We start from the raw sequence: 15835 nt of genomic DNA, 5'->3' as shown, positions 1-15835 counted from the left end.
ATAACCATCCCTCCGAATGGCAGCCATGCGACAAGGTACCTCGACTAACACCTTATGCTCAGCTTGCTGTGGTTGAAAACTCTCGTGCGCTCACTCGTAGGAAAATGACTATCGTCTAGATATCTCGTTGATCTCTGGTCGAGACACATCCGACGGCGGTCATGATGCCGACGCGGTCGACATGTATATTAATAGTCGCTGGCTGGTGGCAATGGCTAGTAGCTATTTATTAGTGAACAACCGAATGAACGCGACCGCGGAGTTCGCGTTATTCCCGTTTCTCGAACACTGAGTCTTGCTGTACACACGGCTGCAGGCTCAAATAGGTGACACCAAGAAACGTTTCAGTAGTGGAAATACAGCGCATCTGCGCAAAAAGGTCCCGCTGCCAGCAGCTAATAGGCAAACGATCAAGCACTATTTGCTTCACTGCGAGACGACGCGAGCAAACGGTCAAGAGAGAAAAAGGCTTATCGTCATTTGTAATGCGTTCCGATGGAAGAAACGTCCGAGTACTTCTTCAACAGGGCGAGCCTATCTGGACGTCTAAAATAATGGTTCACTACAACGATAACAACATCAAAGGTACTAACAAAGATAAACGGTACACGGCCCTTTTGAACTGCGCGGTAACGAATTGTGAGTTCACGTCCAGAGGTATTTTGTATACTGTCGGCAAATCCCAGAGTTCCATTTGCAACAAAACAAGGAAGGGTTATGCTTAGCTGTGGCTGATCAAGGCTAAACGACAGCAGACTTTATCAAGATTATGGGCCTGGTTCGATTTAAGGGACCATTACGTATATATAACAGAATCCAATATCTTTAAATGTATTCTATGTGTTGTGAACGCACTGCTTTCTGAACCCCAAGTTTACTACGCGCAGATACGCTACGTCTGTTACCAATGGCCCAATAAGCCAGTGGATCAGCTCTAGGCTTACTCTTTACATGAACTATGCCCTGTATATATATATGTATTCCGAAGGTTACTTAAACGTGATCGCAATGAAAGAAAAGAACAAGATATAAACGTTTAACGGATGACACCTGCATATATTTAAATACAAACGAGAATTAATTGCACGTTTGCATTAGGGTCATATTTGAAGTGGAAGACAAAACCTGGTGTATGGCTATATGTTCACGTTTAGTCGTAGCTACAGTCCGATATTAAAGGATAAGACGATGATTGCGCTTATAAGTGTTAGTTTCATTCATATTTTTGCTTGTTTACATACGGCTTGTCAGTAAAGCCTGTGATATGTGTCAATAATAAATCTGGAATAAAATTTAAGCTCCTAAAACAATATTTAGGTTGATGATTTGTGATCTATGCTTTGGTTAATATTACTGGAATAATTCCGAAATGTGGCGCGCTACCCTCAAGCGCCCGTTACACTAGTCTATGTACAATTTTCATTTTTAATAAAAGGCTCTCTAATGGGCTAATTAATCCATTGTATACTTGCCTGTGTTTCTGGATACACTGATACGAAGTTCGACAATTCAATGTTATTCAGTTTAATTCATAAATTAATATATATATATATATGTATATATGTGTGTGTATGCATTCTGCAAATTCAAAGGTAAGTGGCACTTCGGACAGCGAACAGGATACGTCTCGTAAATAGTTCCGTTCTAAATGTTTCTTCAGTCATTGACTTCGAGAGACGCAAAATCAACGCTGATAATGGTAGCAGCGTCATCTTAACGACATGCGAGACCTAACATGCACACACATCTAGGAGCTGCTCATAAAATCCACTTGTGATGTCACGTATCTTCTCTCTACTTGAACCTTTCAAATGTCTAGTGTTCGTCATGCTGGGACGTGTTCAACTCAATGCATGTTTCTCGTAGAATAGAAAAGATTATACATATATGGGAGGCAGTACACGGTACGGCAAGCACGTCTTTAGACATAGCCGAAAACAGGGGATTCACTCATTGCAGAGCACAGTGCCCACAATCGCCCAAGTGTCTTCCCCAGCCCCTCATTGGCCTCCAGCCAAGACATGGTGATTCGAAACTCGCTTTGCTGGGTACGTTTGTCGGTAACTCCCGTTACACCGATTGCCAACTGGGTTCGGCTCGGGAGTGCCTCAGGATGTTGTTGTTTTTGGGTTTGTCCTGCTTGTCCTAGAATGTCCTGTACCGTTGTCAGCTTCCTCAAACAGCAAAGTGGACATGGCAATAGCAGGGTCACCAATGCGCTGTCCCAATGTCCAGCCGACAAGCAGATCTCATGAAGATCCCAAGAGACCAGACGACATAACCGGAGTGTTCTAACATAGTCGCTTCTGCCTCCTTTGCTCCTTTCAGATGTTCCCGCTCAGTTGGTCTGGGGTGCTCCCCTTTCACACACAAAGAAAGCTGAGAGACGAAAGCAGAAGTACAGTTAAGCAAGGGCCTAACGTCAATGGGTATCATCTCGACCCGGTGCACGGAACCGCAGCATTGCCAACTTGGATAATGAAAAAGATCTAGGTAAATTGATAAATTTTTTAGGCTAGCTTCCTCTTTGAAACGATAGCAGGCTTCGTCTAGGGTTAGTACGATATCAGTGTGAATACGCAAGATCGTAGGCTACGAAATGAAAACTTATGAATGAATCTGCATCTTAGATCACAACAAATTAGGCAACTCGGAAATTGTATACAGCTCTAAAAATGCTCGATTATTTACATTAAAACTTAGGTCAGACTCTGAAAGCCTGAACATTTCGAGGTGTATTGTTAAAAATCGAAGATCTTTGGCCCTACCAAGCCGCTATCGGATATATACCCTGTGTGTTACACATTTGAGATGCTTAGAAAATCTAGAAGTTAAATTAAAAATTTCCTTCTTTGTTATACCGCGTCCATGATATACCTAACGTATTGTATTGCTTAGAATGTAACTAGCGCAAAGCAACTTCGACAAATATGTATATTTGTATGTATAAGTCCTACTACGATAACACCGAAAGCGGGCTGAATTGCTACCAAGCCTTCATAGTCCTTTGGCAGGTACTCAGTTGTTAAGTAAAATTAAAAACGAATTGTTTGAGAGTATTAATTACCCTGATTAATATAGCGTTGATCAACACAGATCTAGATTTTGCTAATCGAATCGTGTATTAATATCAATAGGTAATGAAAGTTCACTAAACCCTTTCGCACTTCCGCGTCCGTAACTATTAACATCCTCGTTGTCACTTTTACATACGTAGGTATTCATGGCTAGCGGAGTGATATATCCAAATGCATTTGATCGGCTACTTCTTTTTCTTTTAATTCCTTACGACCAATGGTATACCGATAACGCGCTTGTGCTAGGTGGATTGTTCCCCCTTGCCCAAGTTTGGCCTTGGTCGCCCCTCAGATCTCAGATCACAAAAAGACGATCATAGCATCCCCTTTAGAGTAAAGACTAATAGATAATCGAGTCGAGGAGCGCGGGAGCGACTGAGCGGACGCAAGCCGCTCTTCAACAGAACCGGCAGCAGCAGAGGCTGGATCACAACCACCCCAAAAATCCCTTTCCGATAGGGGCCTTCGTCCACCACAAACGCGCCACAGCTATGGCAGCCACTACACCACCCCTAGGGACTGACAGTTACCGGACTACCGGCATGGGTGCGCCCGCCCTTTAGCCTGCCTCCTTCCTGCTTGTCCTTCTACTGCGCCTCCTGAGGGCTTCTTCGCCTTCCTTTTCTCATCCTGTAGACTTTCGTTCAGCGCACCGGCTTTCGTTTCTTTGCCCTTTACCCCCTCCCTCCCTTCTTTCTTTTCCTTTCGCGCCTTCTCTCTCTTTATGAAAGCAGCGAGGCACGGACCGGTGGACTGATGACCCCATTCTACCCCCGACGCCAATGCCTAACCCCCAACTACGACTCACAGTCGCCCGGTACAACGGCGAGGGTAAGCTGACTGAGGGTGGAAGAATTTAAAGTACCATTTGTTATGTTGGCATCCATCTGCTGGGATGGTGGCAGTGCTAGCAGCAGCAGCAGCGGTGGCAACGGCAGCGTCATCTGTGAGAGTCCATTCGGGCAAGCGACGAGGCCAGGCTAGCTAAGAAATAGATAGATAGACAGATCACACACAGAGAGACGAACGCCGACACACGCCGTACGCCGCACAGCATCGGCGAGACCATAGAGTCACTGGCAAGACTCGTTCAGCGGAAGACACGAGACATCAGACATGAACCATGAGGCGGCATGACCTGGTGGACTTCGGAAACGAGGAACGGCGATCAGGAAGAAACACCCACGAGCCGCTAGGCGAACTCCGAAGTGAGTAGTTGCTCTAAGCGAAGTGTAGCAGCTGTCTGGTAAAGTAAGAAGTGTACGACCGAGCAAAGGCGGCTATCGCGGCGGAGAGGGGTCACAAAGAAGACCGAAGGTGGTAGAGCTGAGTCCATCGTCTACTGTCTCGAGGTTGAAAAAATAATGCTTGTACCACGTAACCCTAGGGAAATATATCAAGCTAGGTGAGTTTGGTACTCGAGGAACAATGCTGGACTTATCATTTTAGAGCGCGTGCACATAACTAGATCAGCATTAAGGTCGGAACAGATTTAATATGCATAAGAACATTACATTGCGGTCAGAACAGGTAGGCAGGCAGGCAGGTAGGACGAAACTAATTATCTTTTCAAACCCATGTAGTATTTGTGTGCCCAGCTAACTCGTACATCGATGTACGGTGCTCTGATCAAGAAGTCCTACCGGTGACAGAAAAACACCACGTTAAAGTAATCCTTCGATTGTATATAGCAGTTGTGTAGCGAAAGGACAAACTCCTGCTTATTTCATCAAGTATGCCCCGCCTATGTACTACACCAATATCGTAATTTATGACGGAAGGAAATCGATTTTATTTAATTACGTTTGATAGACGTGTAGAAGTGGTAACGCTCTGAAATAATATAACCTGAGTCCGGATGAAAAGCTTGTCTATTTTTTTGCCAAGATCTTAGCCTGGTAACACCTAAATCAGCACCGAAGTCATAGGACCTGTGGCACTGCACAGGCCAATCTAAAATTAGGCCAGTCTGAACCTTTCCTGAGAGAGCCAATCCTCAAACAGCATTAATTTGAAAACCACCAGTCACCTATCTGTCGCGTAACGTGCAGGAACGTCAGAAACAATCAACTAACGTTGATGATGAGCATGTAAATGTCAACTCGGTAACAACAGTTTGGAACTGTAATTGCCGAGATTTGTGCATGCTTCTGGGTTAGTTGTTGTGAAAACTCGAAGCAGTCTGTGATTGTAAATTGGAATCCTCCCAGAAGATGGCCTAGTCCCGAGCCTTGTGGGCTCCACCTTGCAAATTGATCTCTGCCCTGACTATTACCGTAAGGGTTTGGGCAGGCTTCAAGCCGCCGGCTACGCTATCAATGTAAACGTGTCCTGAATGGTGAATTGCGTACTACGTGGGATTTCGACTTTTTAAAAACGTACACGTCTAGAAATATTATTATAGAGTTTTTATGTATAACAAATAAATCTCGTTCTGGAGAGGGCTGCGTATACTTCGTTTTCGTTAGACTAATTTTCCTCGTTCAGGCCCAAGCGTCCAGAAATAAAGCTGTCATAACAACCATCTTTATCATAAATTCACATTGAAGCAGATTGAGAACATATCCTTTATTATTTCGATACTTTCAACTATCTTATCAACATTTCCTTTATGTATGTTACCGAAAACTTGCCAAACTTATCCGTCCTCTATGCGGCCATATGGCAACCACGCAAGCAACATTTGCCCTTTCCCGCAGACAGTTTATCGCATCGATTATTGTTCGAAGGAAAACAATATGTAAATACACATCGAATATTATCAAGTACGATAATTTTCTATGCAAATGTTCATGCTTTCGAAGATTTCGTAAGAAAATATGGTATCTGATCGATTCTACGCGTAAATTTCGACCGAATCGTCAGTGCACCAATTGGTATTTGTAGGCGTCCCTTACTGATAGGGGGATAGCAGATACCGACTAGCAACAAACTAAATAATATCAATATTGTTGAGTATTAATTGCTAAATAACGAATTTAATAGGGTACTTTCGGTCAAGTAATTCTTATATGTGAAACTCTTAAACGACCATAGTCGAAGGTGTCGTGAGAACTATCGTGGATGTCATATCGATCTCTAAGAGACGCACGTAACCGTACGAGCCAGGAGCCTGCGCTGAATCTGCACGCAGAAAAGATCACTTTTTATCGGTATTATATCGTGTCTTTCAAATAAACAATTTAATAGAGCACATTTTTAATACAGTGAACGCTGTAAAACAGAATCTAGCAGGGATTAATTTATCGAAAACAACAAAGGGACCAGAGGCCTTTTTGGGCCTGCGCTTAGCACTGCCATTTCGTGAGCACCTATATCAGCCTCTGATTTTTTTTGGACATCAGGCTGCCACTTGTTTACGATTCTCCCCACAGGACGGATTACTACGACAGCAGTAGGTACATGTTTCGCGATTAATTCCAAATCCCTTTTCACTACAACTGGGCGCGCAAACGTTCGAACATTTGCGGGAAAACGCGACCAATACTCCATTTAATCGTGCGACGTCAACCTGAATGAACGAAAGAAGATCGAACAGGAACGAGTTACATGAGAAGAATCGAAAACAATGGACTGATACTGTACACTGTTATATCTCCATAATTATTTCATAAAATATCATTAAATAGTGATGATGATGATGATAATAATATGGAGGTAATGATTCAGGACCAAAACGAAACTCATTAGCGTTGATTCTCTATCAAGTATCCTCCTCTGTGAAGAGCTTTTATGTAAACACACGGCTAGCTTTCAGAGGGCCTTGTTCTCTGTGAATGAGCACAGAAGACACAGGGCATTAATTAAGCAGTCATCGTCAATGATGAAGCATCATCAAACTAGCATTGGTTATATAATGATTAGGGCATCATTTTGATCACACTGGAATTGAGAACGCTTTCAAGCTAACGAATCAAAGCACCGATTCTAAATTATGCCTCCGCTAGAACGTCGAATAGGTAGCGAAGTTCGTTCAGGACAAGGCTTGAAACTTGCTTCTGTCTTTACTATCAGGGCCGGCTTGATGATAAATAATTAATGTGTACATGTTGAAATCATTACAATTTTATAAAAATTCCAAAATAGTAGTTGGTCAAGCGACAAATCATATCATAGCATAAATTGGCCGTAAATCAATCTGAAAATTATCGCCGGACATAATCCGATTGATTAGAAAGGGGCTTTCAAGTCCCGATGACGAACTGGGCAGCGCACGAGCTACGTCTGGACCGCTGGGCTTACAGGGCGTGCAAATTTGTTCCGTACCTATTAGAAAAAGGTCTATTTAACCTAACTCTCGGTGCATCTCAACGAAGATAACTTAAAATACGCGATTGTTGATAGTGCGCATTAGGCTCAGCACCAGCGATAACGGTTGAGAAATAGTATGTGAAGCATCTACACGTCATTCATCAAAAAAATGGAGAACATAAGCATGTGTATATAAATATGTACTTGGCTAATTTTCTATTTCACCTAAGTAGGCCATGGAAAAGCCCTATTGAGTAAACTTCGAAACTACGTGCAACTGTTCTGTAGGTTGTAGGTATATAGAATTCGATGTAAGCTATGACAAATAAAAATCATACAATACCTAACTAGATTAGCAGGGTTTTATAAATTACAACACGCCCTTGGCTGTTTTTTTAGACTGGCCTTGCAATAGTTGGAGTTGCTGCTGCAGCTTACGGTGTCCTTGCTGCCCAATCCAACGAGACAGCTATCGTTTGCGTCGTATCTGTCAACAGAGAAGTCGACATCGCACGTGTAACATTGTACGCGAGCTCCACCAAAGCTTCGACCTTCACCCTCATCTGCAACACAAATCGGTAATGTCTTGATGATCGATAAATACAAATTGATCCGTAGTGTTAGAGGTAACAGTAGAGCCCAAGGAGATTATCAGAAGTGAAATTGTCGCGGTTTATGCGGGAATGTTATTTCATCAAAAGGATAAATAGGTCAAAATATGTCTCGACGATGTGCATTTACTGGTTCGAACTTATACTAACTTGTTGTACACACTTAACAGCAGTCTAAGGAAAGCTATTCGCTGTGCATAGTTAACCCTGTCCAATTTCTGCGTACGTTTTAATTATCTCGCATGATTTGTGTTATATAATTCATGTCAATCTGTACCACTGTAAGTATCAATCCGATATGGTTGAAGCTCCTTAAGCAATAATTTGCTAGTGTTGCACTCGCCTTGACGATATCTACGTCTTAGATAATAAACCGCGAGAACAGGTAGCGAAAATATGTTCAACCTCCGTTGAAGTTCGTGATTAGCTGTGTACGTCTCATTCAGAACAACGCTCGATTTCGACACATAAAGGAAGTCGTCACTCCAGAAACACAGACAGCATACGGAACAATCAGGAAGCACAGCCACCGGCGCGTGTTATCCAGTTAGAAGGTGTTGTGGTAGACTTGCTATCGGCAATTTCATGTAGTACGTAGTAGTCATATGTATGCTGGGCCTATGGAAGCTTAGCACTAAACTGAGAAAAAAAGCAGCATCCATGGCCGTAAGCTCGTTCTTCATCACAAGATATGAACTCGTGTTTTCCTGGAGTGTGTGAAGGGACTCTAAAAGCGGGTAGGCCGGCCCGAATAGGTGCACGTGTGACATGCAATGAGCACAATCGTTTACGTGTGTAACGATTTACGTGCGATAAGATGTCATGCATGACAGGCCTCAGTGAAAGGAGCCAGAAAAACCTTCAACAGGCCTTGCATGCTGGGTATTTGACATAAGATTATTTCTAGAATACGAAAAATGTACGCTATGCAATGAACTAAATCTCTAAATAATAGCAAAAGCTAACACACTGTTTGACTCCAAAGAAGCTCATGGCAGTTATAATGACGAGGTGTACTTGAACCTTTTCGTCTTCTTTGCATACGAAGCCACGAAAAATGAGGTACTCATTTGTACGTTTGAGTCATGTCACTGACGTTCGAAAAAATTCGTTCTGACGTTCGAAGGAAGAAGACGATCCTCGTTGAAGTAACGTCTTTGACGATAATACACTTTCGAGTTCGATACAAAGTGTAACCGGAATCAACTGCCAATTTGCTCGCTGCCTCTACGACGTCTTTGGTAGGATTTTCTTTATAGAACTGAATTTCCGTATTTACCTTTACTCCGTTTATCACGTCTGTTGCTGGACACAGTCGATGAAACGAACAAGTTATTTCCACCTCACTCCAGTTACGGTCGATACAATATGACTGTGGACAATCGAAATAAGCTGACCTTCAAAATACCTAAAAAAAAACATACACGAATTATGTGAACATGTTGACTTACGTGCCTTCGCGTTGTGGCGAAGCAGAATAGGCAGCGTTTGCAAAGTAAGCAGTAATAGCTTCCACTCGGGTGCCATACCGCCAGCGCACTATTGAGTTCGCTGCTACTACCTGGACCACGATCTATCTCGTGGCTTAGGGAAGGGTGGTTTGGGCCTAGTTAGAAAGGATCCCGTTGTGCACGTTGAATTCAGCACACGGACGCCGCTAATAGGACGGTGAGCCGGTAAGGGGAGCAAGGCAGAGAGAGGAAGACAGCAAACGTTGAGGCACTCAGGGCGCAAACTACGTTTTGAAAAACACGACATTTTTAACCTTTACCTAGTTTTGTTATGGCATGCATCAAACATTGGTTACTACTCATATGTAATCTGAAAAACTCGACTTTCGACGTACAGGTTAAATTGTTGAGTAATTTTTTCTTGAGTAAATAGGTTTCAGTTGTGTAGGTCCTAATTCTCAATATTAATGGACCAAATATGTGTATTAATAAAAGTAAAAGTCGATTATTTGTGTGTAAGTAAAATTGTATGCAGCATAAACACTGTTATTTAGCAGGCCCTATCGTTTTTAGCTATCTTATGTGATTTTTCACTCCGATCAAGTTTTAAACGCATTCGACTTGCACGAAACCGATCAGCCAACTTGTCCGCAAGTTTTCCAAATCTCTGTGTAGTAAGTAACTAAGCCCACTGTGGCAGATACCATATTTAATGGCAAAAAAATTTGAGTTAAATACAAACAAGTCGCACCTTACTTAAAAAAAGCCCTGGCTAGGCAGATTAACTAATTGTTGAAATAGCGCTAAGGACAATGAGTCATGAACAAAATGGATAGTCTTCAATATATGGATGCTTCCACAAATGCTTACTTTAAATTATTGGTGTTAGTAACGTTAATTGTGAACACAGAAACATTCTCACAGTTCGCGCACGTATATCCAACTGCTGTGACCACGTCATTATATGTAAGGACGTAACTAGCGCACGTTAACGCGCCAGGAACAGCGTTATCAGATGCGCCTGTCAGCTTCGGTCAATTAAATGTGATCACTGACCTTATGTCTGCTTTTGCTAGTAAACAAGAATTGTATGAAGATCTTTGACATCAATGAGGTGAGAGAGCCCTTATATAGCACACTGTTATGATTTTATCAAGTTCAAGAGATAATGATAGGTGGGTCAATTCAAGTATGCCATGATTAGGTACTTCTTAATAAAAGCTTGCGTATAAAAGGATATGTCCGAAAAAATTCTCACTGGAGTAGCAAAGTCATGAAAAATCAAAAATCAATCCTGGGATATCTCAGAAACAGCGTATTGTTCTGTTCTTAAGTGACGTGCGACAAATAATTGCTGTTATTTCTAGTGTTATTATCGGCCGTGGTTATCTACTGAAGATGAGCTTCTAGCCGACGAAGGCCGCGTTCGCACTTCAGTGATTTAATCGTCTGAGAGATATAGAGATAATTAGTTATTTTGTTTAGATCGTTAACTTTTGGCATCTCATTGGATGCCATATGATCTAGACCAATCTGTTTCTTATGGGCTTTTGTTATGACATGGCCACAGATAAACATTCAAATATATGCACTGAAGAAAAATTCGACATATATGCTTCATTATTACCTATTGTTAAGTTCCCATTTTCCAAGGCTGTCAAGCTTGGCGTCCGCGAAGACCTAAAAAGGAACGTGCTTTATCTATATATATGTGTATCTTCCTTTAAACTAAAACTTATTTTCGCATTTGCCTCCCTAACAGGGACAAGCCTACTACGGAACGTCAAAGTAACGTCATAGAGGATGTGTAACAAATTCGCAAATTTTGCAGAACACCTTAGCATTATTATACGCAGAGAACCAAAGGTTGGTTTAACGATTGCCGTACGCAGTGGAAATGGATCAAATTGTTCGATTACGTAAAATGGAAATTAATTAATAACCAACTTACTCTAAAAAAATTAACTTCGAATCCTATATCTAACATTATCTATCGTGCTGGGGAGTAATGCTTTCCTCCAAACATCTCTACTTGTCGTTAGCTGTAGACAGTTTACTATGAAATGTTACAGGTGGCCTGATACGTGTTGATAAAGTACATGCCTTTCGTAGCGCCTTCCATTGCTTATGCTATCTTGCCTTGCTGTTCATGTTTCCTTCATGTTTGTGTTGCTTGCGACCTACTGCACCTATAGCTACAAATTAAAAGGCTCTAGGTTATTTAAAGAAGTTAAGACAGGTGTTGTTAGATGTCTATGCGTTCCTGTTTAGCTGTTTTATTTAAAGTTAGGATCAAACGGGTGGTTATAGTGGACAACTGTCGCCTCATGCTAATCAACGTTTCTCTGCAGTTGATAAAAGTATTCAGTTGGACGGCCTTATGTCGTCTACAGTATTATACCACACAGAAAACGAAGAAGGGCTCTAAAGACCACGTGCATAAAGAAATACGCACGTAAATTAGTGTCCAGTCTTATTGTTAACTATATAAATAAATATTTTTGCAGAACATAAACTATGGAAGACATGATAAATCATTCGAAATGACTTTGGAGCTCCACAAATAAATATAATATGGGATACTACTTTTCGCGTCTGTAGCAAAACGTTAGCGATTTGAAAGCGCGGTATTTGTGGTAAACGCACCTTCTTTAGCGGCAACTAGTGGCTTTATGATTCCTTTGTTTTATAATTGACTAGCAGGCAGTGCTAGGGCAAAGGTTTGGCATTATGATGGCACTTTAAATTAGGTTTCGTCACTGTGTTGACGCCTTCAAGCGCTCGATCTGGCCTCTGTATCTTGGACAAAAACTGCACAAAAAATAACAAGGGCAATGGAAACTTTTTTTTTCCTATTACTGCAAAAACAGATTGAAGTTCGGCACTGGTATAGAAAAATGATTACACCAACATTGGAGAATATCCCGGAAGACAATGAATTGAAGCTTAGCATGCCGGCCTACAGAGACAATGATTTTACTGATTTCGACGCTGATATAGAGCCAATCGAAGACGCGTCACCTTTGTCCTACTTAGGCGTAGCGTACGAGGAGCGCGTCCCTAATGTCTCAACAGACGACCCTACACAGAGACAATGTTCCTTTACCAGCAGTTCCTCGACTACAACTTCAGGTATAGTAGAGAAGTAAACAAATGATTCCTTCTAATGCCTTCTTAGGTACAAAACAGCTCGTTGTCAGCCTAATAGACCTAACGTGTTATCCAAAATATGTAGCCTAAGCGGTACATCTAAAGACTCTTTTTTTGTATATCATTGCAATCTTTGAAGTAATGGTTCGATGAGTTTTTTTTAATGGTATTCCCTAGCACTGATTGGGCAGAATGAACAGAGATAATAGCGAATTTTATTTCAATATTTATTTATTTTATTAGGTTAGCATTTAAACATATTTGTAACGGTATTTCAATACCGATGGGTCCCTGTGTCTATGAATATTTCCAGTCTGTCCCAAAATCGATTTAAATAATGATGCTGATACAACTTCGTATAGTTCAGCAAAATGTTTTTTGACCGTGTTATATTAATGTTTACTTTCTCAGGCTACCCGAGCTGATAATAGATGAGTGTCTAAGTGCACAAAAAGTGCTAGTTTCATTGGCCTTCGTGGTATTCGGAGTTTTGTGGGCGTAATAATATGAGTTTAATAGGTTACCTCGATTTGCGTATTTTAGCGAAGCTTACGTCATCCCTTGCACCAAAACCGACTGAGTGTGAAGACCGTCCCGCGTTCACAATATTCATAGATCCGATCACCTCGGACGGCAAGGATTCAAAATTCAGGGCAGCAGGAAAATTGCAGGGCGACTCAATTGCGAATAAGCCCCAAAGACACTTCAAGTTGTTTAACCTAACGGCCAGCAAGAAAATCGCGAAGGAGAACCGCGTGAGCGACTCCGCTATCCGCGACGAAAGCAGTAGTGCGGTAACTAAAGGTGAGTCATTAACGCGTGTCTGGCTTTGCAGACGAATACGCCCAGCCGTGACCCGGGCTCGCGTAGACGGCCTGTGTCCCACATCGGACACGCTCGAAGACGAAATTATATAGCAAATTTATCTAATCGTAAGTACCGTAAATGGCTCGACCCAAGTGGATTCGTTAATATGGATACGTATTTAGGTACGTTTACTTACCACGTGCGACGATGTTTCGAGTCCTTAACGTTTTGAATATGGTTGCCTTATGCGAATATAAAAGAAGATAATGTAAACTGCTGGCTATCGCGATTAAGTTATGGAGAGAAAAACGATAACCAAGGATGACAGAGGGTACTCAGATTTTTGCAGATGTTTTTGCTGACCCTTCCAACAGTCAACACTTAGGGTATGATGTCTAAGTCGTATTAAAGGGCTGAGGATATTTTGAAGGTTCGGTAGATTATCATTGTGTGTGCCACCATTACAGCAAACAAGAAGTACGAGGACTGTCTATTAACTAGATTTCCTTTGTCTTTCGGATTGTTCGTAAAGGTCGCGATGGAATCGCCGTTGCAAAGGGTCCTCTTCAGCTTTCACAAACATTACAGTCACTGCTGTCAGAAGCACAGTAGGTCCCGCAGCTTTTGAGAGGTCAGAAAAAAATGCTAAAGTAAATAATTATGCATTGTCCGTCACCTTCTTGATAATATGCCACCTAAAGCTAACCTGGTTAAGTTGACTCATAATCTATCCTAGCTTATTATTTGCTTCCATACAAAGTAAAGATACGCGTATATGGATTAGCGGTACACTGTCTTATTGATTTTAGCACTTATAACGCTGCATTTATTTCGACCCATATAGAAAAAACGACGTAAGCAGAGAAATTTCCACTAATTTATTTATTCATTCCAATCATCCGCCTGGCTTCTTCTAGAATATGCACAACAAAGCCGGGCGAATCGCACCTCTGAAACACAAGTTATTTCGTTCATATTGACTACATTAGTTACAAAAAGGCAGACAACTTCTTGCATTTAAACAACATCCGCATATAATCAACTTTGGTACAAAATGCGAATCGAAAAAAGTCATATAAATATATAGGTGCACGGTGCAAATGCGCACCTTATTGTATTGGAATAGGCAAAGAGGAACCTGTATCAGTGGGCCATTTCATGTTTTTTGACCTTGTTCACAGCTCTTCAATCTATCGTCAGGTGCATTTTGCCTAACGAATACTATTAGCCGTTACTTAAGTGTCCTTGTGTAGAGAGATAACTCATTTATTGTTCCTGGTACATTCGTGCAGATTTCAGATAGAGTCACCTGGCTATTTCGGAAACAATTTTAAGCTGATAGTTACCCAATGTATGTCACATTCAAATGCAGAACTTTAAATTGCAGCATTATCGTACACGTAAATTTACTTAACTTCGTCTGAAGTTGAGCTAGAACGAGTGCGAAGCTTACATGTGTAAAATAAATCTAATTAAGTTTAGAACGAAATAAGTTAGTGATTTAAATTTGTCGGTACAACGTTGCTGTCTCGACAAATACCGAGTACGTTTTAGCTATTGTTGATTATTTGTTCAGATGAATATAGATCTTTTTCATTGGTATAATGTTTGTTATTTTTTTTCTAATCAGTACACGCATTAAGATAACTAGAGTTTTGAACGTATTTTCGCAATCGGTGCACCAAATCATTGAAAATTGATAAGAAAAACGATAACAAAAATAATAAAGAAATTACGATTCTTATAATCGGGTGTATGAATGTATTCTAATAAAAAAAAATCATAAGTACAGCTTGTACGGAGAAAATCAGTAAATTATAATGCTTTGAATTTCTATGCCACTGCTTCTTTTTTCGCATTGTCCAGATAATGAGAAAAGCTAGGGGTGTTTTTTTTTACTTGGCGATGTGCTGCTTCAAAAGCAAACGTAGTTCATCGTCACTAGTCTGCAATTACATATATATGGTATAACCGTAAAAATTTATTAGTATATGTGAATTTAACAATAATTTCAACTGATAATTTCAGGCGTAATTCATGCGATTTGATTCACATTTATCTATTCAGTATTGAACACCCAAAAGCTTGTCCCTGCGCTTGCCGGTATCCAGCCGGAAGAGGTTCCTCGCGAACGTAAAACTAAGTGCGAAGTAAAATCGATTTTATAAGGTCTATTTACAAATCGATTGCTTACTTAGCTATAAGAAGGAATGATGCTTCAACAGTACGAGTATGAAAACACTAAGATTATGTTTTGGTTATATTCAGACGATGATGATGTCTAGAGATTATGGTTTAGGTCCAAAGCCAGATGTGAACGCATTCTATTTCGTGGTGGCTACGAGCCGTCTAAAGCGATCCCTAATGACAGGAAGATGGTACCCGAAGAACACGAAACACTTAGTTCTATTCAGATATATAGAGAAATGAGAGATGACACTTCAGAAGACACTTTAACTATATTGATTATAATGAAATATTTAACAAA

The 15835-nt window shown here is 41.0% G+C and overlaps 2 protein-coding genes across 14 annotated transcripts in view; one reads left to right on the top strand and one right to left on the bottom strand.

The window, feature by feature from the left end:
• Window positions 1–5625: 5625 nt before the first annotated feature.
• LOC111253449 (uncharacterized) lies at window positions 5626–10400 on the bottom strand. Of its 6 annotated transcripts, none has more exons than XM_086973794.1 (4): window positions 10261–10400; window positions 9391–9674; window positions 7734–7891; window positions 5626–6588 (listed from the first exon to the last, which is right to left on the bottom strand). In XM_086973794.1, exons 2-4 carry the CDS (start codon window positions 9464–9466, stop codon window positions 6418–6420), a joined length of 405 nt encoding a protein of 134 aa, XP_086829920.1. In that variant the 5' UTR covers window positions 9467–9674; window positions 10261–10400; the 3' UTR covers window positions 5626–6417. The 6 variants fall into 6 exon arrangements, with proteins under 6 accessions (XP_086829920.1, XP_022668557.1, XP_086829922.1 ...); XM_022812822.2 differs by having other exon boundaries at window positions 9391–9596; window positions 10261–10398; XM_086973796.1 differs by lacking the exon at window positions 10261–10400 and adding an exon at window positions 10142–10254 and having other exon boundaries at window positions 9391–9596.
• The window catches only part of LOC111253447 (uncharacterized), a 6457-nt gene continuing 985 nt past the window's right edge, over window positions 10364–15835 (top strand). Inside the window, exons 1-6 of one of the 8 annotated variants that reach the window (XR_015316228.1) lie at window positions 10364–10504; window positions 11153–11256; window positions 12261–12522; window positions 13084–13344; window positions 13880–13978; window positions 15376–15490. Coding sequence is in view for 5 of the 8 variants with exons in the window: in XM_022812820.2 (XP_022668555.1) it covers window positions 11194–11256; window positions 12261–12522; window positions 13084–13344; window positions 13880–13959 (666 nt within the window). In the remaining 3 variants the exon portion in view is untranslated. Of the gene's footprint in view, window positions 10566–11152; window positions 11257–12260; window positions 12523–13083; window positions 13345–13879; window positions 15184–15375 lie in introns of those variants that run through there. The other 7 variants (XR_015316227.1, XR_015316226.1, XM_022812820.2 and 4 more) reach the window with 7 other exon arrangements.

The sequence above is a fragment of the Varroa destructor genome, unplaced genomic scaffold (genome assembly GCF_002443255.2).
Source record: "Varroa destructor unplaced genomic scaffold, Vdes_3.0 BEIS01000006.1, whole genome shotgun sequence".
NCBI classification, from domain to species: domain Eukaryota; kingdom Metazoa; phylum Arthropoda; class Arachnida; order Mesostigmata; family Varroidae; genus Varroa; species Varroa destructor.
This window is presented reverse-complemented; position numbering and strand designations above follow the sequence as displayed.